Source organism: Brachyhypopomus gauderio, chromosome 12 (assembly GCF_052324685.1).
Source record: "Brachyhypopomus gauderio isolate BG-103 chromosome 12, BGAUD_0.2, whole genome shotgun sequence".
NCBI lineage: Eukaryota > Metazoa > Chordata > Actinopteri > Gymnotiformes > Hypopomidae > Brachyhypopomus > Brachyhypopomus gauderio.
In genome coordinates, this window is record NC_135222.1 from 2,625,774 (window position 1) to 2,651,967 (window position 26,194).

General features: G+C 43.5%; 3 protein-coding genes across 4 annotated transcripts; 2 read left to right on the forward strand and 1 right to left on the reverse strand.

The window, feature by feature from the left end:
• The first annotated feature begins 110 nt into the window (after positions 1-110).
• On the forward strand, positions 111-4,365 carry ndufs7 (NADH:ubiquinone oxidoreductase core subunit S7). The gene is made up of 8 exons (XM_077024414.1): positions 111-165; positions 885-921; positions 1,156-1,239; positions 1,583-1,700; positions 1,792-1,971; positions 2,989-3,035; positions 3,807-3,895; positions 4,127-4,365. Exons 1-8 carry the CDS (start codon positions 150-152, stop codon positions 4,222-4,224), a joined length of 669 nt encoding a protein of 222 aa, XP_076880529.1. The 5' UTR covers positions 111-149; the 3' UTR covers positions 4,225-4,365.
• A 605-nt stretch (positions 4,366-4,970) lies between these two features.
• Positions 4,971-7,085, reverse strand: gamt (guanidinoacetate N-methyltransferase). Its single transcript, XM_077024413.1, has 6 exons — positions 6,812-7,085; positions 5,930-6,075; positions 5,782-5,845; positions 5,634-5,701; positions 5,404-5,514; positions 4,971-5,305 (listed from the first exon to the last, which is right to left on the reverse strand). The coding sequence occupies exons 1-6, from the start codon at positions 6,984-6,986 to the stop codon at positions 5,165-5,167; spliced, it is 705 nt and encodes a 234-aa protein (XP_076880528.1). The 5' UTR covers positions 6,987-7,085; the 3' UTR covers positions 4,971-5,164.
• Positions 7,086-10,520: 3,435 nt separating this feature from the next.
• Positions 10,521-25,966, forward strand: dazap1 (DAZ associated protein 1). 2 transcript variants are annotated; one of them, XM_077024407.1, is made up of 13 exons: positions 10,521-10,682; positions 11,476-11,516; positions 11,999-12,165; positions 12,335-12,400; positions 12,667-12,774; positions 12,959-13,007; positions 16,009-16,091; positions 18,447-18,600; positions 21,766-21,795; positions 21,934-22,086; positions 22,621-22,788; positions 24,029-24,118; positions 25,079-25,966. In XM_077024407.1, the coding sequence occupies exons 1-13, from the start codon at positions 10,615-10,617 to the stop codon at positions 25,249-25,251; spliced, it is 1,350 nt and encodes a 449-aa protein (XP_076880522.1). In that variant the 5' UTR covers positions 10,521-10,614; the 3' UTR covers positions 25,252-25,966. The 2 variants fall into 2 exon arrangements, with proteins under 2 accessions (XP_076880522.1, XP_076880523.1); XM_077024408.1 differs by lacking the exon at positions 24,029-24,118 and having other exon boundaries at positions 10,523-10,682.
• Positions 25,967-26,194: the final 228 nt, after the last annotated feature.

The window sequence follows — 26,194 nt, forward strand, 5'->3', positions numbered from 1 at the left end:
GACACCTTTGCGGGTTTTGTGTACAATATATTTCCAAAACGTATGTTGTTTGAATTCTGCGCCTTGTCCACTAGATGGCGTCCTGTTCTCGTCAAATTATTATATCTAAGAAAAAAAATAGCAAACACCGGAAGTAGTATTATGCAAAAATGGCGGCGTTGGTTGGTGAGTCTTGTCAGAATAGAATTGTATACGTTTACTGTCTCAAAAATATAGTTACATAAATTTTCCTGATTTATGTCTAAAAATTAATCTTTACTCGAGTCTTATTTATGATGTCCGGGTTCCAGTTTCAGCGAGTCGTGTTATTAAGGAGTTTGTTCACTGACCTTGTCCATGGCTAACGTTAGCAAGGCTACATGTGAAACAGCGCTGATGTTGTTAACTGCACGTTATCGTGTCGTTAGTTGAGCACTTGGGCTTCATATGCAGCCAGCTACAAAATCCACGTAGTGCTACTACAAATGAATTATTATCTTTGATTTATGATAGACAATGCACGATACATCATGTTTGATTAACCATCATGTTTTTTGTATGTAGCTCCTACCTACATAACCAGCTATATTTCTGCAACCTCTTGGCTTTGATCGCCTATCTAACTAGTTAACTAGTCTGAATAGTTACCTAGTTAGTTGACTACTAAAACTTCTGCAGTAGAGAAGGGCATGGACAGTTTTATTAACTTTATCAGAATCAAGGGTTTACACACACTATATAATTTCCTTAGTCCTGAATCAGCCATTAATCTGATAATAATCGGTTGTTTTGTGGTCAAACGAAATGGCTAGTATGCTTTCATAGCAAAGATCAAAAACATGAATGAATGAATTTGCTGACAACCTCCTGGTTGATGGTGATTGGTGTATTTCCCTCTGTTTCAGGTCCTCGCCTTGCCACACTTACCTCCTTGTCACTGAGGTAAGATCTGTCTCGGGAAAATACATACATGTATAAATAAGGAGGTATACGTTGAAGCTGTGAGCTGTAGTTAACATGTACAAACGTTAGTGGAGAATATATAGAGCTTTTTAAACTTTTGTAACACGTACATTGAATGTTGGTGTCATGCAATCCATGAACTATTCGGAGGGATCATTTTGTTTGGCTTAAAATGATGACATCCAGTTAATCGAATGTTGGTTTGAATTGCAGACCCATTTCATCATTTGTTGCTCAGAAAAAGACAGTTCTCAGCAACTCCAGGAATGAAGAAACTAAAAGGTTTGGGAATAACAGGTGGGAGATGTATGCAATGTAATGTTATGATACTTGATAACATTTTGACTGTGTGCATGTCAGTGTTTTTGTTTTATGAAGTTTTGACAAGCTGGGAAAAGTATATAAGCCATCATGATCTTATAGGCAGGTCAACGTATTGCTGCACAACATGGTTTAAAATGTAACAAATTAAGGATATAAAAAAGTAATATTTCAAATACAGTGATATAACAATATTCATAACAGTATAAACATGATGTAGCCTCACTTTTTTTAACACTGTAGATTACCCAAACCCTTTAGATGCCTGATTCAGGAGTCTTGTGAGCTGTAACAGTAGCTGTGGGTCCTGTGTTTCCAGCCTGATTTCAGTGCGAGGGAAGAACACTCTTCCAGCAGCAAAACCCACCTCAGCTGTCACCAGCAAGGGGGAGTATGTCATCACCAAACTCGACGATCTAGTGAATTGGGCGCGCAGAGTACGTATTTGTTCTCCCAGTGCCGATGCTGGTTTACCGGCTGTGGACAGACAGACGTTTGTGGTGCTGATGTGTGTTTATGGGTGTGTAGAGTTCGCTTTGGCCCATGACCTTTGGCCTGGCCTGCTGTGCGGTGGAGATGATGCACATGGCTGCTCCACGCTATGACATGGATCGTTTCGGAGTGGTGTTCAGAGCCAGCCCCAGACAGGCTGACGTCATGATCGTCGCCGGCACGCTCACAAACAAGATGGCCCCAGCTCTGAGGAAGGTAGCGCTTCGTTTTCTGACAGATGATTCTACAAAAAATGTTTAATGGCATGTTGAAATAAAGAGAACTTTACAGGGATTAAATTATATCCCTGCTCCATCCCACAAATCCCTGGAGCACCGTCCCCTCGCCAAGCTCACGTTACCTGGCAACCTCTCCTTCCTGTTCTCGTGTATTTTAGCCCCGTAACCCCATGTCCCCAACAGGGTTCAGTACTTTACAGACATTTTTTTGGTTTTATAACCATTACAACTTGAACAACCAGAATACAAATATAATTCGGTGTTGAACAACCAGAATACAAATATAATTCGGTGTTGAACAACCAGAACACAAATATAATTCGGTGTTGAACAACCAGAACACAAATATAATTCGGTGTTGAACAACCAGAACACAAATATAATTCGGTGTTGCAAAGTTCCTCAGTTTGCCAGATTTGGTCTTGTGTAAGATTTTCAAACTATGTCAATAAATTGGATGACGTATGCAGCCAACACTCAAAATGCGTTCAGCTAACTAGACTGCCATAGCCAACCAACATTTGGCAAGTAAAATATATTGCTCAGTGCTATACAGAATGTCTGTCCACTTTGATTAGTGTAAATTGTGCCCTGACATCACTTTTAGCATTATCAACATAAAAATCAACCCCTTTTCTGCTTTCGAGTCTGCTTTCTATCCAATAATTGAGGAGGTGAGATTTACTAAAATGATTGACATGCCCTTCAGTCAATCGCAACCTTCCATGACAACTTCCTATGGAAAGACAACATTTCCAAGCACAGAACCTGAGAATGGGTTAAAGTGTGTGGGAGTTTACACTTGTACCGTTAGTGTGGTTTTAACACATTTTCTTGTCATTCCCGGTTCCCTCTGTGATCACAGGAATATTGTGTTACTGCTATTCCCATTCCAGTACAGCTCTCTGGAGTCAATACATTTGCCTGCTTTTGTTTAGGTTCTTTGGTGCTAGTTATGTTGGTGCAGTATTTGACTATGTGATTCTCTTACTAGGTGTATGATCAGATGACTGAGCCCAAATATGTCATCTCCATGGGAAGGTAATTAAGACACATTTGGATTTCTGACACTACTGACAGAACTGGATCACATTTCTTCTTTTAGGTTCCTCTGTCAAATAAATGAGGACCTGCCAATTAATTATTCATTAATTTCATTTGGATGTACTGTCTCTAGTGGAGAAGTATCTGTGTTTTTAAATGACAGTGGTGTCGCACCGTCAAAGGAACTGCTCTTCTCACAGAAGCCCGTCAATATTTGCTGTAGAAACTTGAGATGTCCGTGTTTTGTAATGCTGTAAATTTCTCTCGAATGGCAATAGTGGTGCATCTGGTATTCTTTACTAGTTTGTTATGAATTTAAATGCCTCAGAAATTGCACTTTTATGCAGAGCTCCTTATTAACTAATGGGACTTCCTGAGTATTAATATTTATACTGATATATTTTAATATACTGATATATTTTAATACTGATAATTAGTATTTATGGCCAATCTCAGTGGTGTGTGTGTAGTTTTCTTTAAAGGAAACAGTTAGTAAATCATTAAGTCTTTGTTTAAGAACAAAGGTTAGACTTCTTTGTCAATGAGTGCTTTCAAAAATTTGGCTACTATGAAGATTTGGCCCTGTTGATGTGTTAGAATTTGTAGCATGCCAAGTGTAAGGATAAACACAGAATCTTGGCATGCAGTGGCACTTTTTGACACCTCATGCCATGACCTATAAATCACATTACACTTCACTGTTGGAATTATTTTCATCTATTGCTTTTCGTAATGCATCTCAAAGTCTTGTTTTTCCTGTTTTTGCAGCTGTGCAAATGGTGGAGGTTACTACCACTATTCATATTCTGTGGTCAGAGGCTGCGATAGAGTTGTTCCTGTGAACATCTATGTTCCAGGTACGTGCCGTAAAAACACATGGGGATGATGTTAACTCCCTTTTGTCAATGGCTAGATGAGGTGAAGACCTTCCCCCAACTGACTGACTTTTCTTCGAAAATGTTTGTGTTTATTTGTAAATCAGCCATTCTGGATTAAACAATGACTTATGGAAATGTGGGCTATATTTCAGTCTACAGTCATAAGACTGAGACTTCTTCACCTTTTTCTTACCCGTTTCTTTGCTCAAGGTTGCCCGCCCACGGCCGAGGCTCTGCTGTACGGAACTCTGCAGTTACAGAGAAAAATTAAGCGAGAGAAGAAAATAAGAATTTGGTATCGCAAGTGAGGCGTGTGTGCCTGCTGGATGTATATTGTTGTATTTAACGGTGGTCATTTGTTGCGCTCAGAAAGCTGTCCGATGGAGTTGCTCCGAGTATCTCCTCCTCTTTGTATTTACAATAAAGGACCATCCAATGTTCTACCACAATGGTAGATTTTTCTTAAATGCCTCTGATGTTTGAGCCCCCCCCCCTCCCCAAAGTACTGAGCAGATGGTAAAGATAACAGCCATCAGTGTTCACACGCACCTGTGTAGCTTAAATCACCAACGATAGGGGGACATGATAGAATTAAATACCTCCTTCTGTACAGTTCACCTGACATTTGTAGAATTTATAGTCGTGCGTGATGAATTATGGAGAAATAATAGAAGAAATGACGATATAAAAGCCCCTCCACCCAGATAAATAACCCGTTATTAACTGCTTTGTGTGTTCTGGGCTACACAAGCACTACAGTGTGCTTCTCTATTCTGTTGGGAATCAGTAGCTCCTACTGCTCTGAAACTCCATGGTTCCTTTAGCTTTACCATCATAAAGAGTGGCATGGAAAAATATATACAAAATATATGCTGTTGCACTCTGTCCTAAAGGATGTTTGATTCTTATAACTTGCATTTAGTTGCTTCAGTTAAAGTACCTGGGCTATTAGAAATTCTCTCCTCTCTCAGCAAGGAAGGATCTATTCTAGTAGTAGAGATCAGGTAGATCCTGGAAAATCTAGCTAGTTACTTTGCAGGAAGAATGTACAGTACTTGGTCTGTATTCTTTATTTGAATGTACAGGTATGAGAATATACATATGAGCTCCACAAAAACTCATTTTATAAGGGGTTTGGTTTTTTGCTATGAAATACACCTTATCGTGCAAATAAAGGTTAAAATAGTTCAGATACTTAATATTCCTACAACCATTTTAAGGCACATGAAGACAGCAGCGATCTGTAACTTATTCTTTAAGGACAGTTGGTGTGATCATTTTCTTGAAGGCATAGTATTTGCATTCACTTGGTGGGCTGATATCCAACAGTGTGGTGCTAATATTCTCCTTTTTGAAGCCAGCTTCCAGAAGCTGAGGCACCTGGGTTTCCTGAAAAACAAGCACGCGCACTTGACTCCTTTCATGGTGACAGCGGCGGGTATGAGAATGTGCCACAAATTCATTCGGTCGTGAACGCGCTTGCTCACCTGGAACATTTTGTCGATGTTGTCATATTTAGACTTCAGCAGCTCCCCCCAGGAGGTGAGGTTGCAGTAAGTGAGTACACCACCAGGTTTGAGCAGCCTCTTAGCATGGGCCTGAAACACAGTAAGATGGACATGTTAGAAGGAATTGGTGCACGACGCGTTATACCAAAAGCACTCTTGCATCAAAGAGTGTGCATCGTGCAAATAGATCACTGGCATGATCGTCATACCTTAATGAAGTTAAACTGGTGGGTGTGCCATGTGTCCTCTGACAAAGGATATGTGTCATAAAGGATTCCTGTAAAAAAAATAATCAGTAAGCATATTTTCAGGTCAATGCTTGAAGAAAAATCATTGGAATGAAGATGTTGAACTAACCATCAAAGTGGCCATCAGAGAGTGTTGGTACCACATCTTCCCATAGGCCTTTAAGGGGAACCACCTGTAATGGGGAGAAGAACCTAGCTAAAGATTTTCTTTCACTTAATGTTTCAAAATCAAATATTGTCAGAATAAATGTTCTCACTTTGTGTGGCTGTGACTTGGCCCATTCCTGCAGTCTCTCGAATACGCCGTCGTTACACTCAATTATCCAGTGTTCCTCAATGGGGAAGGACTCAATCTTCGTTGCAGCAATGGCCATTCCAAAGCCAATCTCCAGGACCCGTCCACCTACGGGGCGACAACACGCGAGTGCCTTGTTTATCATACATATATATGTTTCATATATATGAAATTGGTACAAATCGTTTTTTTCTGGTACGCTTAGGTTTCAAAACATCCAGTTTTGAAAAACATTACAGCATGCGACTGAGTTGGGAGCTGTGGTATTTCAGAGAAGAGTAAAAATAGATCAGTGACAGTTAAAAGGTCACATATAGCAGCTATTCGGAATGAATGGCAGGATCCTTTTGTATTTTATTAGAATACGGGGCAGTAACGCCGTAATCACAAACCACAAAATAATCGTTTGGACATTTTGTGGTGTGACGTGTTTTTCTGATATGGTGTAAATGTGGTGCAATATCTTAGTCGTACCACTCAATAGTTTCAATGGGAGTGAGTACGATTCATTTAGTGAAGCTTTCACTTCATTACAGGGCTAATGTGCCAACAATGACACACTTTATGAAAATATTTTACACGCTTGCAAGATCATGGTAGAGTAATACACGTAGTTTAAATCCCCCACATACACACCTCCCAGTTTCACATCACATCTGTGTTTCTGCTTTGCTACGTAGCTCTGATTTTTTGTGATTCTAGATTTATAGATTTTCTGTGTGCAGTTTTGTAACTTGTATTATTACAATTCACATAAATACTCGAGTTTTTAATGAGACATGTTGGAGGTATTGATCTTGGTGATCTTGGTGTAAAGCTGGAACTAAAGCCGTGTTGGTTTTACCTTTAGACGCCGCCACCGTTGCCAGTGAGTGCATGTACGGACTCTCCCAGCGCTCCATGACAGGCTTGCCCAAGATCTCAAGATGTGTGTCGGACTCGTTGTAGTCTGCGTTGGCGTTATGCCACACGTGTTTACAGTCCTCTCCCTGGGAGAAAATAGGTTGTGCTGTGGACATTGTTGACTATTTATTATTAATACTACTATTAGGCAGAACTCGGGACAAGCTGTAGTGGTTTGTCCAGGCGCAGTGGCCGCAGAGAGAGAGAGAGTGCTGTTACCTCAGTGTTATATACGCACAGAAGTGCTGAATAGACAGACGCTGTACAACTGTAATCTGATTCACGATAAGGACGTTAGCCTATAGCTAAAGGGAGCGGAGCAGCGCCTGGACTCTTGCTTGTTCCATTTATTGTTTTGGTGTATTTATCCTGCGGTTTTTGACAGTCTGCCTGTAGAGATCAACATGGAACAGCTGGTGATAGTCACTCAGACAGGGGGACACTGCCAAATAAGCGTTAGCTCTTTCTTCAGTGCCTTTTGCTTACAGCTATAAACTGCTACACACTGGCATGTCACAATGATTTTAAAACGATTTCAGTCATCTCGAGAAGTCAGGCTGTGTCTGACAAAAGCTTTTTTCACGTGCAGTATATGTGCAGTTGTGACATCTTCGTTTCCCAAACTTCCTGAGCACAAAGTCAACTAAAGATCCATTTATGCGCAGGCTGCAACGGATACTTATAGTGCTAAACACGACATGTTGGTTTTAAAGTTGAAATTCTATGGACATTATACCTTAGAAACCATGTTAAGCTGTCAATAGGAACACCAGATAAGGGCTTTGAACCTGGACGTTTCTACAAATGCAGTTATTTGGAAAGAAGAGGCATCCACCTTTAGTTATGCAACTTAGGGCCATGTCTGTCCCGCCTGACCCTTTAATCTGTTACACTGCTCTTTAGTCTCTTTGTCCAATGCTCAGAGACCGCTCTTCTGTTTGTCTTGTGTTCCAAATGGCACTTTGCTTTTGAATTTTTGCTATAAATCGTTATTCCTACCTCGGGGCAAGTAATCCTCTGAAAAAAATATTGAAAAGTTATGAAAAATCATCTGAAAAATAATGTAAATGAGATGGGCAATTGGCTTTTAGAATTAAAAGTCCCTTTTAAAATGACCCACATGCCTGACAGAACTTTGTACCTTTATTTATTTTAAATATAATTAATGTAATAATTAAATCTTAAATCTTTCACAAGATAAGCGTATGTACATGACATAATGAAATTGTTCAATTTTGTCATGTATGTATTGATCTGTAAATCCTATTAATGTAAATATACACAATCTCAAATCTTTCCTTTAATCTCTAAGTTCTATTTCATTTCTGCATGGCTACTATATATTTCCTGTTGTTGCTGTTTGGTTTTGTTTTTTTGTAAAGTGAGTGAGCATTGATAAAGGATCAAAGACAAAAACAATATCAACTCCCAAAGGCTTGTGTGCTGGTGTCCAAACAACTGCAAGATAACTTAAAGTAGGTCAGATATGATTGCACACAGACCTCTACCCATTTTAGTTAAAAACACATGTCTAATATCTCAGCTAATCTCCTAATCAGGGACAAATTAGCATGATAAATTTAAACCAAACCTCCTCTTTGCAAGACCAATAACTCCGTTATATACAGAATGTATAATGAATCCATGGGAAACATCCACAGGAGGGAAATCACATGCTAACTGAAACACATATGAAACCAATGACGATTACAACGACATCAATAAAAAGAAAAAATACCCACATGGGTGTATTAAACTATAACTATTTAAAAAATAAACACCACTGTCGTTAGTATCTGCATGTGTGTTTACATTACCATTTACAAGAGAGAAAATTAATGGAGAGGCCACCAGATTTGTGGAATGGTTATGTGTAGGCCTATGTGGGATTTTTGAGTGTTGTGTCTTGTATGTGCTAATCCTTTGGAACTGGCAGCTGTTTGATTAGTCATGTATGAGGGTACTGAATGTTGTCCAGGTTGTATTGAATGCCGTGGTTTTGATGTTGGAAAACAACAAACTACTTTTCTCTCAGTAAATTGTTTGTATGTAAGATTGTGCAGTGATTGAAAATGTTTTTTTCCTTGAGGTCCAGTTATGGAATGGTTGTCATGGTAATAATTACCACCACCAACATTGCTCTACTTTTTGTCAAACCTGATTCCTGATGTGTCATAGTAGATAAACTGATGTGTAGTAGATAAACTGTAGTAGATAGTAGATCAACTGATGTGTAGTAGATAAACTGTAGTAGATAGTAGATCAACTGATGGGGGTAGATGGATATGTTGGTTCAAGGGGAAGCAATTGAAACATTTATACAATGTTGATGTATAACATGTCAGAAATCTTTGATTGATGTGCAAAACTTTATGTGCACATACATAGTTGACTGGTGTGGTTAGTGAGCAGTTGGGTATAAATGGTACTGTCTATCAATCCAATTGTAAATAATTTTTGTCCAGACTAGTGTACTATGTAAATAACTTTATATTGTGTAAAGTGAAGGTTGATGTTCTTAGTGATGCTAAATGTATTTTCAAGAATGTACATACAGAGGACATCATTCTGATATTAACCTGTACATTTTAAGATATTAACCTATAAACCTATAGATCATAATCGACTACCCTATAACATAAATATTACACACGTTGTAAGTCTCACATTTGGGTTGCATTGGGTTTCAGAGTTCCACGTCTCTCAATGGTTCATCTGGGTCATCTGTGCAAGGTCGTAGAATTAGCAATGATGGAAGTGACGTGTCCCCACAGATATCCAGGGATTATTGAGTTGTCCCCACCAATAATTTGATCAAGGACGTACAATTAGCATGGATGTAAGTGATGCGTCCTCACCAGTGTCAAGAGCAAATCTATGCCCTGGCATCTGTGAGGGTAACATTTGAACCAAACCTTTTCCAACATGGTTGTAAGACATTCCATAAGATGATTAGACCTCGTTCGTTATTGTAATACATACCAACTTCTCACAGGTTTAGTTCAATAGCCAGCAGCTCATAATTGCTTAGGAAGGATAAATAATAGTTATCTTTTTATCTCTAGAGAAAACACCTCACAGTTCAGAGCTCTTATGTAGATGATTTTTTGTGTATTTAAACATTTTGGGCTTAATGATTTACCATCTTAGATATGCACAGAATACAGGTTTGAATTGTAATGCCATCACTGGAACATTGTAATGCTTTATAAAGTGCCATTGTCCGTACAACATTAGATTTGGTTAGCAGATTTGAGAATAACAATGATACTTTATCCATGATGTCCACAAATCTAATTAACCAGGCACTCTCCAATCCCAGTTCAGTCACTGACCTTCAGGACAAATATTGATAAAGTCAAAATGACTAATCAGATCATTGTAACTAATCAGGTCAGATCAGATTATGCAAAATATTTTTTCGAAATTCTATTTAGGATAATACAGTATATTGCCGTCATATTCTACTAAAATTCCTGCTATATCAAAGTTTACGATCAAATCGGCCAGCTACCTATATTGTGTCATAAAACTATTAGATTTAAGAAATGTATGTAGTTATCTGAACGGTGCAGTCGGGAGGGGTTAAGATGACTACATGTCCCATAACTCCCGGGGTGGTGGCGCCCCCTGCAGGGCCCCGTGATAAACGCGTCAGTGTTGCGCAGGTTGTGTTTGAAGCGAAAGCGGAGTGACCTTCCCGGGTAGAGTAGAGCCAGCGGAGGGGTCTGAAGCAGCGGACTGATGTCAGCACTCCAGTCTACAACTCTTGCCACAGAAATGAACAACAATCTAGCGGGAGACGAAATTGGGTAAGAGGCTGTTTGTAGTAAACACGGAATTGGCCGAAATAGACATGAAGTATCAGCCGTCATCGCAGCCGAGCTGCAGTGTGACTGTAGCTACGACAACGACACCGTCGCGGCTAGCGGCTAGCCTCAACTGTCGAGTTTGTGTTAGCTCTTGGGCTACTCGCCAGTTCACCTGTCTGCAAGGTGATTGACAGTTTATCGACACAAAGTGCCGTCCTGGGCGAGATAAAGTGGTGGTGGCCAGAAAAAGCGACGCGTTTTCATATTTGTCTGACTGAGGAGTTGAAGGTGCGCGAGCGCGTCATTCACAGCTGTCAAACTCCTCGCGAGCGAAGCTAACCACGTTAGCTCATGATGCTAACAGCGAGCTGGGTGATTAGCGCGCTAGCTGACCTAGCTAAATATTGATCTCCGCTCTTGTGTGTCACAAGACTTAAACGTTCTTGAGACTTCTAGCGAATTAAGGTCTAGTTCTGGTTAACTGTTTTTTACTCTGTGGTCCAAACGAAGCACACCGTTCACGCCTCAAAGCCCGGAGTGTACCGTCCGGTGTGAGGGGTCGGGCGGGTTCGTCGAGCGCGTAGCTCGCTGTGTCGGTGCTCAGCGGTGAGCTGCGGTAAACTTCGTGATAAACCGAGTGGAAGTATCACATAATTCGGCTACAAATCACCAGAAGTTAAACGTAGCTAATTGGGAATTACGTTCCTCCTTCTTAAATGCTTCAGTCATTATTTTTGTTGTTCTTGCTTGACATGTTTGTTTGCGTTTACTCTAATACCCACTCGTATTACAGGAAGCTGTTTGTGGGTGGATTAGACTGGAGCACTACGCAAGGTAAGAGTACTTCTGTACTCCATGAGTGCTGTTGGGCGTCCAGACATTAGACCAGTTGGTGCTGAATATGACAAAACTAGAAACTGGTCTTGTGCCCTGGTTGTCATATAGCACAGTTAAGACTACATTACTAGATTACAGCCGCTCTCGCCACGCAGCGTGGGAGAATACAAGTGTTGGTAGCTTGATGTGTCGTTCAGGTATATGAACTATATTTAACCATTATGTGTTCCCAGTTTTCATACACGTCAATACACTGGCTTCTATTAAAAGTGTTATATTAACTATTATATTAGTTAATGTATTTTCTATATGTAGGCTATACACAAAGGTACTTTTTTAGAAATGGAAGGTTTTGGTTAAGAAATTGCATGCATATTTTTTCCACCGAGCATAAACTGCATCTAAATATTCTAAAATTGTTTTTGTGTATTGAAAGATGTGCAATAGGTTATTACAGTCCGTTTTCTTTCTCTTGTTAGAGACTTTAAGAAACTACTTCTCCCAATATGGAGAGGTTGTGGACTGCGTTATCATGAAGGACAAAAGCACAAATCAGTCCAGAGGATTTGGGTTTGTGAAGTTTAAAGACCCAAACTGCGTCCGCACTGTACTGGACACCAAACCTCATAACCTTGATGGTAGAAATGTGAGAACCAGAAGCTTGTTGCTTTCCAGAGGGAGTTTCGTTTGAATTCAGACCACACAATTTGGACACTTTATTTATCATCTGTAACTACCAGTAGACTAATGAGTCTACTGGTAGTTACAGATGATAAATAAAGTTAAATAAAAGAACATTTTCTTTGCTTCTGTAGATTGATCCAAAGCCTTGCACTCCAAGAGGAATGCAGCCTGAGAAGACACGGGCGAAAGATGGCTGGGTGAGCAGCACGGTAGCGTAAGGAAGCATGAAGTTCAGGCCGTTTGTGTTTCAGATGTACTTATACAAAAATATAAACAAGCTGTAGATTAAACTTTGAGGAAAGGACAGTCTGTATAATAGGCCGCTGCTTAAAATTTTGCAAATGAATGCATGGATCTTGTCCTACTAAAGGACTTGAAAGTCATTTTATGACTGACTGGCTTAGAGTCAGAGTGTTCGTATGGTCCTTTTTAATTGGGGTTATTTTATATATACACATTTTAGAAAGGAGGTAAAAGTGACAGCAATAAATCCAAGAAGATATTTGTTGGTGGAATTCCTCACAACTGCGGTGAACCTGAACTCAGGGACTATTTTAACAGATTTGGAGTGGTAAGAGAAGTTATCATCTTGTTCTTTCTTGAAGTTCTGATCGGGGCTACCTTTATGATAAAAAAGGTTCTGGTGACAAGCAATGACCTAAAGTTTTGGCACTACTTGTTTGCGAATGTTCAGAGCATTCCTTGAGTGACCTCTGTTTGTCCACTTAACCACTTGTGTGTTTCCTCCCTTGAAGGTCACAGAGGTGGTAATGATCTATGATGCGGAGAAGCAGAGACCCCGAGGTAAAAGCTGATGTAGTTCTGTTCTCATTACATCTATCTTCATGCTCATGACAAACTATTCTGACCCAAAGAGAAGAGGCTCATTCGTCCTTCAGCAGAGCACATTCTGATATCATTTCTCACCCCATGTCTCTGATGCTGTACTGGGTATGTTGTAAAGCTCCTGCATGGAGGCAAACCAACAGCATTACATGCAGACATTGTCTAAATGTCTAAACATGCCACTATATTGGCTTCTGGTACATTTGCTTGCCTTTTAAATCTTCAGTCGTAACCTGCATGCCCGCTGATATCTTGATCCGTTTATATATATATCTATATATAGATATATACACACACACACACACACACACACACACACACACACACACACACACACACAATATGTGTGTGTGTGTATATATATACTATACTTTTTTTGAAAGGCAGTGACTAGCTTGATTTTCCAGGATCTACCTGATCTCTACTACTAGAATAGATCCTTCCTTGCTGAGAGAGGAGAGAATTTCTAATAGCCCAGGTACGTTCACTAAGCAACTAAATGCAAGTTATAAGAATCAAACATCCTTTAGGACAGACTGCAACAGTATATATTTTGTGCACTAAGTGCCACATTTTTGATGATGGCTCTGTTAATTAAAGCAACGCTACATGGATGAATATATATTAGGTGGGGTGGCTTCTGTATGATAGAAGTTACATAGCACATAAGATCCAGGTTGACAAACGTTTGTAGCTGCGAGAGTCTGGGAGTAATGTTGGGTTCAAAACAAATATTTATTCTTATATTATTCAAGAAATTGCCATTTCACATCACTGTCAATCATGTTGATGATTAATTACATTGACCATTGACCATTAATTACATATTAAATACATTGCAAGGCCCTTTGGTATAGTCCAGTGTTGCACTTCACACCAACCATTCTCAAAGTATATAAAACACACGCAGCAAATTATGGCAATTTTAGATAGCTTTTCAACAGCATACAGCACATGCTTTTCTGCCGTTGTGTATATTGAACAGTGTTTGAGTGCTTTTAGCACAGAGCTGTTTCATCATCATCGCATTAAGAAAACAATCTTTCTCTTTGTGGATGAACGGAATAGTTTGTCATTTGAACATTTGCTGTTGCATTTTGAATTATTGACATTAAACCTTTTGTTAACCATAGGCATTGAATAAGTTTTTATTATATTGTCCTACTTAACTGATAATCTAAATGACATATGATTTTCCACATGTAGTAAATTAAGTAAGCCTTCTCTTTCTTTTATATCCCTTTTCCTTGTGAACTGTTTGAATGTAATTAACTGTGTTTCCTAAGATGTTTGTTTTTTTTTTCCTTCAGGAAATTTTGTTCAAAGTGGCACCACACAGATAAAGGCCATGTGTAGCCAGAACAGTTGAATAATTCTGCTATAACATAACTCCTCTATAAAGAATTCTGCCTTACACACTGTTAAAATACCTTACAACGCTTTAGCTTGCTCAGACACGATACGTTCAAGTTATATGTGATATATGCTGATATATAATGCCCATTGTAATTAAGTGGAAACCTCTGGGTGTATTTAGGAAGTTCTACAGGTTTGAGTTTATAGACTCCAGAATCCCTTTACTTCGTGCATTGTGAGAAGGTTTACATGAAAAAAAACAATTATTTGTTAGAGAATGATGAACATTTTCTCCAAGTTAAAGGAGTGCTATTCTTTTGTACTTATTTGGTACTTGTCAGTCTAGCTTGTCATTCCAGCTGGTTGTAATAGTGTAGAAGCTTGATCAAAGCTGGAATTGCAGACGACTTTAATATGAGCTAATGAAGAGAGGTCATCTTATTAGGGGTTGATCAGGGGTATATTTAGTGCTAATTTAAACAGATGGGGCAGCTCCATATAGTATCAGAAAGCTCAAATTCTCCTCTTGGGTCTCAGAGGATGCTTAATTGGAATCGGGTTAGATCCCAAAGTGGAGAGGTTCTCACAACCCAGTTCTGACACAGTTATTTGAAACTAGTTCACAGAGTGGTGTGGGTACTGGGGCTGCTGCAACTTCAAACACCATCTCTCTTCTGTTGCTTTATAGGGTTCACGCTCTGCTTTATCATAGAAACGACCTTGGAATTGTGGACCGCTCTCACCGCCATGTTGCAGCAATATTAAGTGGAGTTACGGGCCGCTGAGATGAACTCACTTATAAGCAAATATACTGTGGTCTCTTTAGAAAATACACGACTTCATGTGTGTAAGCTGTTCTGGTTCAGCCCATTTCAGAAAAGGAAGTAGAATCATTCACTTGGTTGCACTTTATGAAAGCTTCACATGCACAGATTCTTAGTGCAGTTCTGGCCTTTTATCTTTGTGGTGTTTTGCTAGATGTATATTTCTGTTCTCTGAGTTTGCCCAAAGTGCTGTATAATTTTGGGAAGGCTTTGAGAAACGTTTAAACTATGTATTAGTTTTCTATCATCATTTTTGTTATGCGTTAATGAATGTGGCTGCTGCCAGCGGTTTTTGTACAAGAATATAACAAGGGGGCATACAAGACTGGGTTCGGATGAGACGGCATAGAAGGAAGAAATATATGGGAGAAAACTGGACAAAAAACCTGCTTTAAACATTCAAATATTCTTCTCTTGGAAGATTTGTATAATTTCAGATTCATGTAATGTTCTCTTGTAAGATTTACGTAGGTAGTGCAGGATACGTCCTAACTTTGCATGCATTCTGTTATCAAGCAGCCCCATTGACACTGCTCATTCAGCTGTTAATGATTAAATCAAGTGAAGGTTAATTTGGAATGTACTGCACATAGAGATCCGTGTTGCTTTTTTCCTACACAAGGCCCGAGTTGCGGCCACCTTCACATGTATACCAGCTGTGAGGTGGTGGTGTCCTCATGCGAGCTCCTGGTGCCCCCTTGGTCCCCACTGTTCCTCACTGTTCCTCACTTGTTCTGTCCCAACACCTGCTACTTGATTCACTTTTGGTCGTTGGCTAGGTTTTGGATTTATTACTTTCGAGGCCGAACAATCAGTGGACCAGGCTGTCAACATGCATTTTCACGACATCATGGGCAAAAAAGTGTGTAGTTGTAGTTTTATTTTACCCTAAAGCAGAAACTGAAGCTTGGGCGATGGGTAGCCGTGCTCTGGATCTGTGATCTCATAGCTTACACACTTCTACCCAGACAGTGGACACACACTTTTAGTGATCTTGTGTTACCACTGCCTAACGGGTAAAGATGTGCAGGGACATCACTTGAGTAAAGTGCAACAAGTGTAAATAACTTTATAAATTTATAAAAGTGTACTGCTTTTGACAGTAAATAACTCACATTGTTGAGCACAGCCTCACAGTCGCCTGAGGTTTGGTTTACTTGGACCACTCCTTTAGGTGGTTTAATTGTGGTGACCCTGTATGGTCTGCTTTTTAAGCAGAGGTCAGTTTTTGTACCTTCATACCATTTTGAAATGATGTTTTCACCTAAAGGACTGGTCAAATGTCATTTTCATCTCTTATTATTCATTTCATTTTGCCAGGTCACTTACTGTTTGAGTTCTTGATATTCCGCAAGTAAAAAAGAAAAACCCAAAAAACCTCAATTAAGTGACCTCAGGTTTAGAATCTCCATACTGTGTCAATTTGCTCTTTAAATTTAAAAAAAGAAACAGTGTCAAACTGAAGCTGGGTTGGTTTCTTGTGCATCCCAAAGAACATTAAGATGTCAGCATGTTGTGATCAGTTCCTATGGCTCTGTCTAAGAAGGACAGTAGGTCATTTGGTAGCTATGGAGGCTGATCACTAGAGACAAAGGGCAGTGTGTTTTGCCACATGAGAAATGGACCTTGTACTGCAGGACAGAAATCCTTTTATGAAGGTACATTTAAGCAAGGCTTTGAACACATGGTAGCCACATGTCACTACATCATAAATAAGTGATGGAGGATCTACTAATCAAAGTTTTGACTAGAAGTTTTCCTGTCTTTTGCATGACTTCAAAATCGAAATACCCTGATAAGTTAAAATCAACAGTTTTTCTGTGTGTGTGTGTGTGGGGGGGGGGGGGGGGGTGAGTCTGTGGCAGTCTGTGTGTTAGTGGATATACCTCAGTTGCTCACAGATCTGAGATTTCCTCAGATGTTTGTCTGCCCGGCCTCACAACTACACTGCACTGATTCAGAGTGACAAACCATTTTCATGAAGTTTGTGGTAGTTTTCAGCAGAGGCTCAGAGTTGCCTGTCCTATATTATATTTCTCCTCTCCTTGGCCCCGTCCCGTTTTCCCGAAGGAAACCGGTTCTCCAGCACCTAGGCTATTGTTCTTGATGTGACATTATTGCAGTGGGACTTTGAGGAGGAGGGGGGCATACGTTGTAAAATTAGAAAGTGGAGCATATCAAACTGTGTTGCAAATCCCAGCTCTGAAGTCAGACGCCAGCATTCCACACGCTCTCCCATCACTCTGTGTGCTGAAGCCCGCGGGAGCGGACCCAGGTAGTGGAGCGACGGGCCTCGGACCACTCGCTCAAACTGCTGCCTAATTAGGTCAACACAGAGAGGAGAGGAAAGGCAGAAAAGAAAGTCACTGTGTTTTATGCCACTTTGCAAGCAGCAAAATATCTCGCCTTGCTCTTGATTCAAGGTGACCCCAATAACTCAACCCATTTAGAGGCTGTTCTATTTTTGTGCTACCCACGTTGTAGCCCTGGTGTTTGTGCTGTTCTTCACCGGCTGGTAGTGGAAGTTGGACACTGGAAGTAATGGGATAAAATGTATGTTGTCTCTGAGAAAGGAGGTTAGCTCTACTTTATAAATAGACATGGTTCCAATATCTTTCAAGTCTGCACTTTTCATCAAAAAGCTGTTTCATTTAAAAAGAATGTTTTTAATTTTAATATTTGACACGGTATGAAGATTCGTTTCTGGTTAGACTTATGATTCCATTATTCTCTGCATGTTTATTATTTTACAGTAAGATAAAAAAAAACTGTCCTCATATTTCTACTCCAAATAAAACTAAATTGAGGTTCTTAAACGCGTTAGCCAGGGTGAGGTAAGTGCACTTTCTATTAGCAGTTTTTATGTACTTACAAGGGATAAGATAAAGCAAAAAAAAATAAAAAATGCAGGGACAATGTTTCTCAGGTACATTCTGCAGAAAAGATTTTAGCTACACATAATTTATTTTGCAATAACATTATAAAATACATTCATATGGATTTTGATAAATACATAATTGTAAATTTTTAAATTCCAAAGTACCTTTGAAACATTGCTTAACAGATGTGAGCAATAAAGCCTGTTATATCTGTACAGAACTTTCATATTAAAGTAAAGAGTATCTGATCTGAAACGTAGTTGTTTATGGGGTGAGGGATACACACCGCTGGGGGAATGCTGCTCTTTCAACTATCGCTGCCTTTGTCCTTTGTCCAGGTGGAAGTGAAGAAGGCAGAGCCTCGGGACAGCAAAGGTCCCGGCCCCGGGCAGCTGGGAGCCAATCAGTGGGGACCCAGGGCCATCTTAAGCGCAGCCAATGGCTGGGCTGCGCAGCCTGCCCAGACCTGGCAGCAGAGCTACGGGCCCCAGGGTGAGTGAGGGCGAGGAGGGTGAGTGAGGGCGGAGGAGGGTGAGTGAGGGCGGAGGAGGGTGAGTGAGGGCGAGGAGGGTGAGTGAGGGCGAGGAGGGTGAGTGAGGGCGGAGGAGGGTGAGTGAGGGCGGAGGAGGGTGAGTGAGGGCGGAGGAGGGTGAGTGCGAGTGAGGAGGGTGAGTGAGGAGGGTGAGTGAGGAGGGTGAGTGAGGGCGAGGAGGGTGAGGGCGAGTGAGGAGGGCGAGTGAGGAGGGCGAGTGAGGAGGGCGAGTGAGGAGGGCGAGTGAGGGCGAGTGAGGGCGAGGAGGGCGAGGGCGAGGAGGGCGAGTGAGGGCGAGGAGGGCGAGTGAGGGCGGAGGAGGGTGAGTGAGGAGGGTGAGTGAGGAGGGTGAGTGAGGAGGGTGAGTGAGGAGGGTGAGTGAGGAGGGTGAGTGAGGAGGGTGAGTGAGGAGGGTGAGTGCGAGTGAGGAGGGTGAGTGCGAGTGAGGAGGGTGAGGGCGAGTGAGGAGGGTGAGGGCGAGTGAGGAGGGTGAGGGCGAGTGAGGAGGGTGAGTGAGGAGGGCGGGTGAGGGTGAGTGAGGGCGGGTGAGGGTGAGTGAGGGCGGAGGAGGGTGAGTGAGGGTGAGGAGGGCGGGTGAGGAGGGCGAGTGAGGGTAAGGAGGGTGAGTGAGGGCGGAGGAGGGTGAGTGAGTGAGGGTGGGTGAGGAGGGTGAGTGAGGGCGGAGGAGGGTGAGTGAGTGAGGGTGGGTGAGGAGGGTGAGTGAGGGCGGAGGAGGGTGAGTGAGGGCGGAGGAGGGTGAGTGAGGGCGAGGAGGGTGAGTGAGGGCGAGGAGGGTGAGTGAGGGCGGAGGAGGGTGAGTGAGGGCGAGGAGGGTGAGTGAGGGCGAGGAGGGTGAGTGAGGGTGAGTGAGGGCGAGTGAGGAGGGTGAGGGCGAGTGAGGAGGGTGAGGGCGAGTGAGGAGGGTGAGTGAGGAGGGCGGGTGAGGGTGAGTGAGGGCGGGTGAGGGTGAGTGAGGGCGGAGGAGGGTGAGTGAGGGTGAGGAGGGCGGGTGAGGAGGGCGAGTGAGGGTAAGGAGGGTGAGTGAGGGCGGAGGAGGGTGAGTGAGTGAGGGTGGGTGAGGAGGGTGAGTGAGGGCGGAGGAGGGTGAGTGAGTGAGGGTGGGTGAGGAGGGTGAGTGAGGGCGGAGGAGGGTGAGTGAGGGTGAGTGAGTGAGGGTGGGTGAGGAGGGTGAGTGAGGGCGGAGGAGGGTGAGTGAGGGCGGGTGAGTGAGGGCGAGGAGGGCGAGTGAGGGTGAGTGAGGGCGGAGGAGGGTGAGTGAGGGTGGGTGAGGAGGGCGGGTGAGGGCGGAGGAGGGTGAGTGAGGGTGGGTGAGGAGGGTGAGTGAGGGCGGAGGAGGGTGAGTGAGGGCGAGTGAGGGTGGGTGAGGAGGGCGGAGGAGGGCGAGTGAGGGTGAGGAGGGTGAGTGAGGGCGGAGGAGGGTGAGGGCGAGTGAGGAGGGTGAGTGAGGGCGGAGGAGGGTGAGTGAGGAGGGCGGGTGAGGGTGAGTGAGGGCGAGGAGGGCGGGTGAGGGCGGAGGAGGGTGAGTGAGGGCGAGGAGGGTGAGTGAGGGCGAGGAGGGTGAGGGCGGAGGAGGGTGAGTGAGGGCGAGGAGGGTGAGTGAGGGCGAGGAGGGTGAGTGAGGGCGGAGGAGGGTGAGTGAGGGCGGAGGAGGGTGAGTGAGGGCGAGGAGGGTGAGTGAGGGCGGAGGAGGGTGAGTGAGGGCGGAGGAGGGTGAGTGAGGGCGAGGAGGGTGAGTGAGGGTGAGGAGGGCGAGTGAGGGTGAGTGAGGGTAAGGAGGGTGAGTGAGGGCGGAGGAGGGCGGGTGAGGGTGAGTGAGGAGGGCGGAGGAGGGCGAGTGAGGGCGGAGGAGGGCGAGTGAGGGCGGAGGAGGGCGAGTGAGGGCGGAGGAGGGCGAGTGAGGGCGGAGGAGGGCGAGTGAGGGCGGAGGAGGGCGAGTGAGGGTGAGTGAGGAGGGCGGGTGAGTGAGGGTGAGGAGGGCGGGTGAGTGAGGGTGAGGAGGGCGAGTGAGTGAGGGTGAGGAGGGCGAGTGAGTGAGGGTGAGTGAGGGTGAGGAGGGCGAGTGAGTGAGGGTGAGTGAGGGTGAGGAGGGCGAGTGAGTGAGGGTGAGTGAGGGTGAGGAGGGCGGGTGAGGAGGGCGGAGGAGGGCGAGTGAGGGCGGGTGAGGAGGGCGGAGGAGGGCGAGTGAGGGCGGAGGAGGGCGGAGGAGGGCAAGTGAGGGTGGAGGAGGGCGAGTGAGGGCGGAGGAGGGCGAGTGAGGGCGGAGGAGGGCGAGTGAGGGTGAGTGAGGAGGGCGAGTGAGGGCGGAGGAGGGCGGGTGAGTGAGGGTGAGGAGGGCGGGTGAGTGAGGGTGAGGAGGGCGAGTGAGTGAGGGCGAGTGAGGGCGAGTGAGGGCGGAGGAGGGCGGAGGAGGGCAAGTGAGGGTGGAGGAGGGCGAGTGAGGGCGGAGGAGGGCGAGTGAGGGCGGAGGAGGGCGAGTGAGGGTGAGTGAGGAGGGCGAGTGAGGGCGGAGGAGGGCGGGTGAGTGAGGGTGAGGAGGGCGGGTGAGTGAGGGTGAGGAGGGCGAGTGAGTGAGGGCGAGTGAGGGCGAGTGAGGGCGGGTGAGGGCGGGTGAGGGCGGAGGAGGGCGAGTGAGGGCGGAGGAGGGCGAGTGAGGGTGAGGAGGGCGAGTGAGGGCGGAGGAGGGAGGGTGAGTGAGGGTGAGGAGGGTGAGTGAGGGCGGAGGAGGGTGGGTGAGTGAGGGTGAGTGAGGGTGAGTGAGGGTGAGGAGGGTGAGTGAGGGTGAGGAGGGCGGCCTCCCTCTGGGAACATGACATTCTAGTGTGAAAAAAGATACCAGAGGCGCCAACTGGTATCTGAGCTGTAGTTTGCCTCCGTTTTGGCTGCGCTGCTTGTCCCATCTGTTCAAAACCACAGTGGGTTTGTCTACAGTGTAAGGGTGACTGTTTTCACATAGAGCCTAAACAAGCAGCCCATGACGAAAGGAATCTTGTGTGGCTTGAAATTAAGACAAATTGATTGCAGCTTTTAACTGAATAAGTAACACTTCAATTCCCATGAATGTTTAGAAGACAAGAAAACACTGACATTGTTTGTCTCTCTGCCAGGGGTTTGGGTATCTACAGGTCAGCCATTAGGTAGGTTATTTTAAATGTTAAATTTTTGATCTAACTTGTCATCGGTTTGCATTCAGTTATGATTGCTGAGTGTGATGGGTCATTTATAGCAGTTTCACTCACGGGCTGCTGTTTGATTGATTGACCTTTGCGTCTCAGGTGGATATGGGCCTCCTTTACCAGCAGGTCGAGGAGCTCCTGCACAACCTCCCTCTCCTTTTAATGCGTTTCTAGTCACGGCGCCCCCAGCAGGAGGATTTGGGGCACCTCAGGGATATCCCCAGCAGGGCTACAGTACGACCCCTCAATTTGGTAAGTTGTAAAAAATACTGTGTGATTTTGAGCTGCACACATATGGTTTATAATTTGTATATAAAATCTAAAACAAATATTTAAAGCTTTTCTCAGGGACCCTCTGGTGGCCACACTATTAGTGTCAGCCCTGCTACAGTTTCATTGTGATGAAGTAGAGCAGGGGGTCGGCAACCTTTGAGACATGGAGTGCCAGCTTGACCATGTCTAGTCAATTGGGGGGGGGGTGTAAATGGACACAAATTAATATATATTGTGATTGATTGGAGGATTGTGTTCTCTGTCTGAGATTTTTTATTATAAATTTTTTTTGCTGATGTGATCTCATAGCGTGTCGCGTGCCACTGATTATGCCTCCGCGTGCCCACGGTGGCCCGCGTGCCATAGGTTGCTGACCCCTGAAGTAGAGTGAAAAGTCTTTTGTTGGACCATTTGTATTAAAGTGCTTAATTTACATCACGCAAGTACCCTTGCCTTTGTGGCTCCTTTTATAACTCGCATAAATAAGTCTCTTCTCGTGTCAAACGGACGCAGGCTACAGTTTTGGCACGCCTCAAGGTGACCAATTCGTGCCACAAGCAATTCCTCCTCCTCCCACGACTCCTGGAGCAGGACCCCTGGGGTTCGCCCCCGCCACCACCCCGACTCAGGACATGAGCAAAGCCCCGCCCACACAGCCCGACTTCTCCTACAGCCAGTATGGTGAGTAATAGGCCTGCCCCCAGCCTGGCAGGCTCCTCCTCCTTTACTGTCAAGTGGATCCATTTTCCGAAACCACCTTAGTGGCAGCCCATCCCACGGCGGTCCTCACACAGGCGAGAGCTTGCTCTATACACCACGTGGCTGAACTGGCATGATGGCATCACACGCGCATGAACACAAACCCTCGTCTGGTGGGTGTCTAGGTGCCTTCACCTCCAACACAACTGTGTTACACTTTGCACAAACCGATGTTCTACGTGGTCTGTGTGCATTCTGATGTTGTGGAACGGTAATCCACAATTCATGTGTATATATTAGATCATCCTGCGTTGCAATGTTGCTTTTTGGATGGTGAGATGCTTCATTTAATTCAGACTGTTTTAAGGAGGTGTGCATTACTGACACTTAATTTGACTTTAGACATTCAACAAGAATATAGACAGACTGACAGCTGTACAGCAACTACATAGTTACTGATGTAGTGCAAGAGAAAGGAAAATCTCATGTAGGTAACAGTAAGCCAATATTGTCTAATACTTTAAGAAAGCGTTTTATGACCATCTCCCTTGGTTTGGTTTTTTTGCTGCTGCTGCTTGATAAAGTCATTAACAACATTTAAGTTTTAGACAGATGGTAAATTGCTTCAAATGACAAATTGAGTTATTTTGCAGCTATTGTCAGTTATTCATATTGCAGACCTTAGGTTTTTGGTACATCAGATAGATAGCAAAAAAATGAAACACTTTACGAGAAATGTAATTTCACAGCTCTGGAAGGCTTAACTGTGTTCACTACACTAAACATTTGAACCACATTTTAGAATTCGCACTGTGCCTCTAATTTTGACAAGAGCATAGCAGAGACTGCATACTTTATCCAGAGATACCAAGTGGCATCTTTGTATCTGGGACGCTGTGAAAGGGGCGGGTCTTAGTAGGCGTGTCCTGAGGCTGAGGCGCCTGGTTGGTGGAGTGTCTGGGCGCCCTCGCCCTGCTCCGCCTCATGTGCTTCCGCTTCGCTTCCATCCATCACGATCATTAGGGCGGAGCCAGCAGAGCCAGTGCTAATCATTCACCCCAACTGCTCTTGATTCAGCCTCTCTAGGCCTTCGAGCCTCAGAGCAGGATAACTTTACTGTAGAGAGCAGATTATCTGGAGCAGTAGGAAGCTCTCCCCTAGAGCTAGTGTCAGGCAGCTCTCTCTGGGTCTAGTCAACCTGGTCTCCTCATCTCCCTGATAGGCTTGGGTAACTATCCTCAGGACCCCTCTGCCTACGGACCCACGCGTCCTTCTCACAGTTATGGTCAGGATGAGCAGGGATATAGTGCAGGTAGGTGTGAGCTACTGTATTTTATAACCACCCAATAAAACAGCAGATGCAACAGTGCATAGATTCATGAGGCTTCAATGATCGTTTTTGTTTTTCTTCTTGCATTTTTCATACTCAAGTTGTGTCCATACCATATGCATATGATTTATGCATATTTTACATACCGTATACATAGTTTTGCTCTCCACTTGGTATACTAGATGGTATACTACAGCTACATGTAGGCCAGATAGAGGTTTGCATTGTAATGTACAAAAAATTGTCCATCCAAAAATTGTTCAACACTGATTTGGCAAAAAATATCTGTGGCATAGTAGCTGTAGTTTACTTAAAAAACGGCTTCCTTCAAAATTTTATTTCTCTTTCTTCATCTCCGCATTGCTTTGCTGGCAAAAGGATGATCTAATTATATCAGAGGTTTGCTTGTATATTTGTATGTTTCCTTCCTGTACTTCATGCTACTCTGTTTCACGCAATATTTGCAATTCACTTGACAGATATTTTACGGATGACTGAATTTGTTGAAATTTGAACTGAAGACACTAGCACTCTGTAGCATATGTGGCCATGCCAGCGAGCTGTTCCTCTCTGTCTGTTTTTATCTAAAGAAATCCATGAAAAGTAATGGGAGAATTACTGCAAAGAACTTGCAGGCATTTCTATTTCTTTTTATTATTATTCTACTCTCTCCGAATAGCTGTCTGTTCATGGCTTTTTCTTTCATATGGCTTCTGATTAATATCTTAGGTAATTCAAGTTTAAATCTCTCACTCTACAAACTTTGCATTTCCTAAAATATAAATATATATATAAATTTGCAACTGAAGCAAATTGTTCCTTTTAAACAAATTGTTCATTTGAAGCCCTTCATATTTATTTTATTATTCATCTTGCACCTCCATTCTGTGTTTTTTGTTTTGTTTGTTTGTTTTTTCCCCTCAAATAAATCTCACTGAGCAGGTTATGGGCAGGACCTGAGTGGCTTTGGACACAGCTTTGCTGACCCCACCCAGCAAACCGCTTCGTATGGCGCTCCCCCCGCCCAGCCGTCGTCGGGCCCCCAGCAGGCAGCCAGCAGCTTCGGGCGCGGCCAGAACCACAACGTGCAGGGTTTCCACCCGTACCGGCGCTGAGCCTTCCCCTCCCACCCCCACAATGCAATACAACTCGTCAGGGAAATGGACGTTTTGATCCCAAACAAAACTGGATTTTGGGGCTGGTGTTTGCTGAACATTATAAACATAATTGGAGCGTGTGTGTGTGTGTGTGTGTGTGTGTGTGTGTGTGTGTGTGTGTGTGTGTGTGTGTGTGTGTGTGTGTGTGTGTGTGTGTGTGTGTGTGTGTGTGTGTGTGTGTGTGTGTGTGTGTGTGTGTGTGTGTGTGTGTGTGTGTGTGTACATTGTGAGAAGAGACTATACTCCTATATGAGGAGACCAATATTAGTTGTGTATTTTATATTAGGACAGAGATAATTAGCAATAGATTTTTGAATGTCTGGGGAAACATCAGCACAGAACCACACCAGACAATGGAGTGACAGGGTCTCCCATTTCTTCAGCTTTAATTCTGTTAGGGGAAAATGTTATTTTCAATTTTGTGGATTTTGTTTACTCTCCGAGCCTTGACCATTTTATTTAAGATTTGTTTGAAATAGAAATTACAAATATGTATTATACACCTAAACTGTGCAATTTTTTAAAGAATTTTGTACTACTATATGTGCGCTTTTCTTGTTTTTTATTTAAGGATGTAGATTTCCCTCAGGTGGCTGTTTTAGTGCACTTTGCACTTATGCAAAAAAAAGAGAAATTTTATTTGAAATAAATGATTTAATGAAACATTTCTGAACGTTTGTAATGTTTCTGTCTATTTTTTGATCGTTACAGGATTACTTGAGTAATATATAGAGATGATACTACACAGTCACTATAAAGGCACATATTATAGTGTGAACTATTCAATGTTATTCAGAATTTAAACTGTGACAGGAACTTCAGGTGGTCTCCTTCCATCAAAGTGTGAAAAACACATTGTATGTATTTGGTGGGGCCTATCCCAGCTGTTCACATCCAGAAC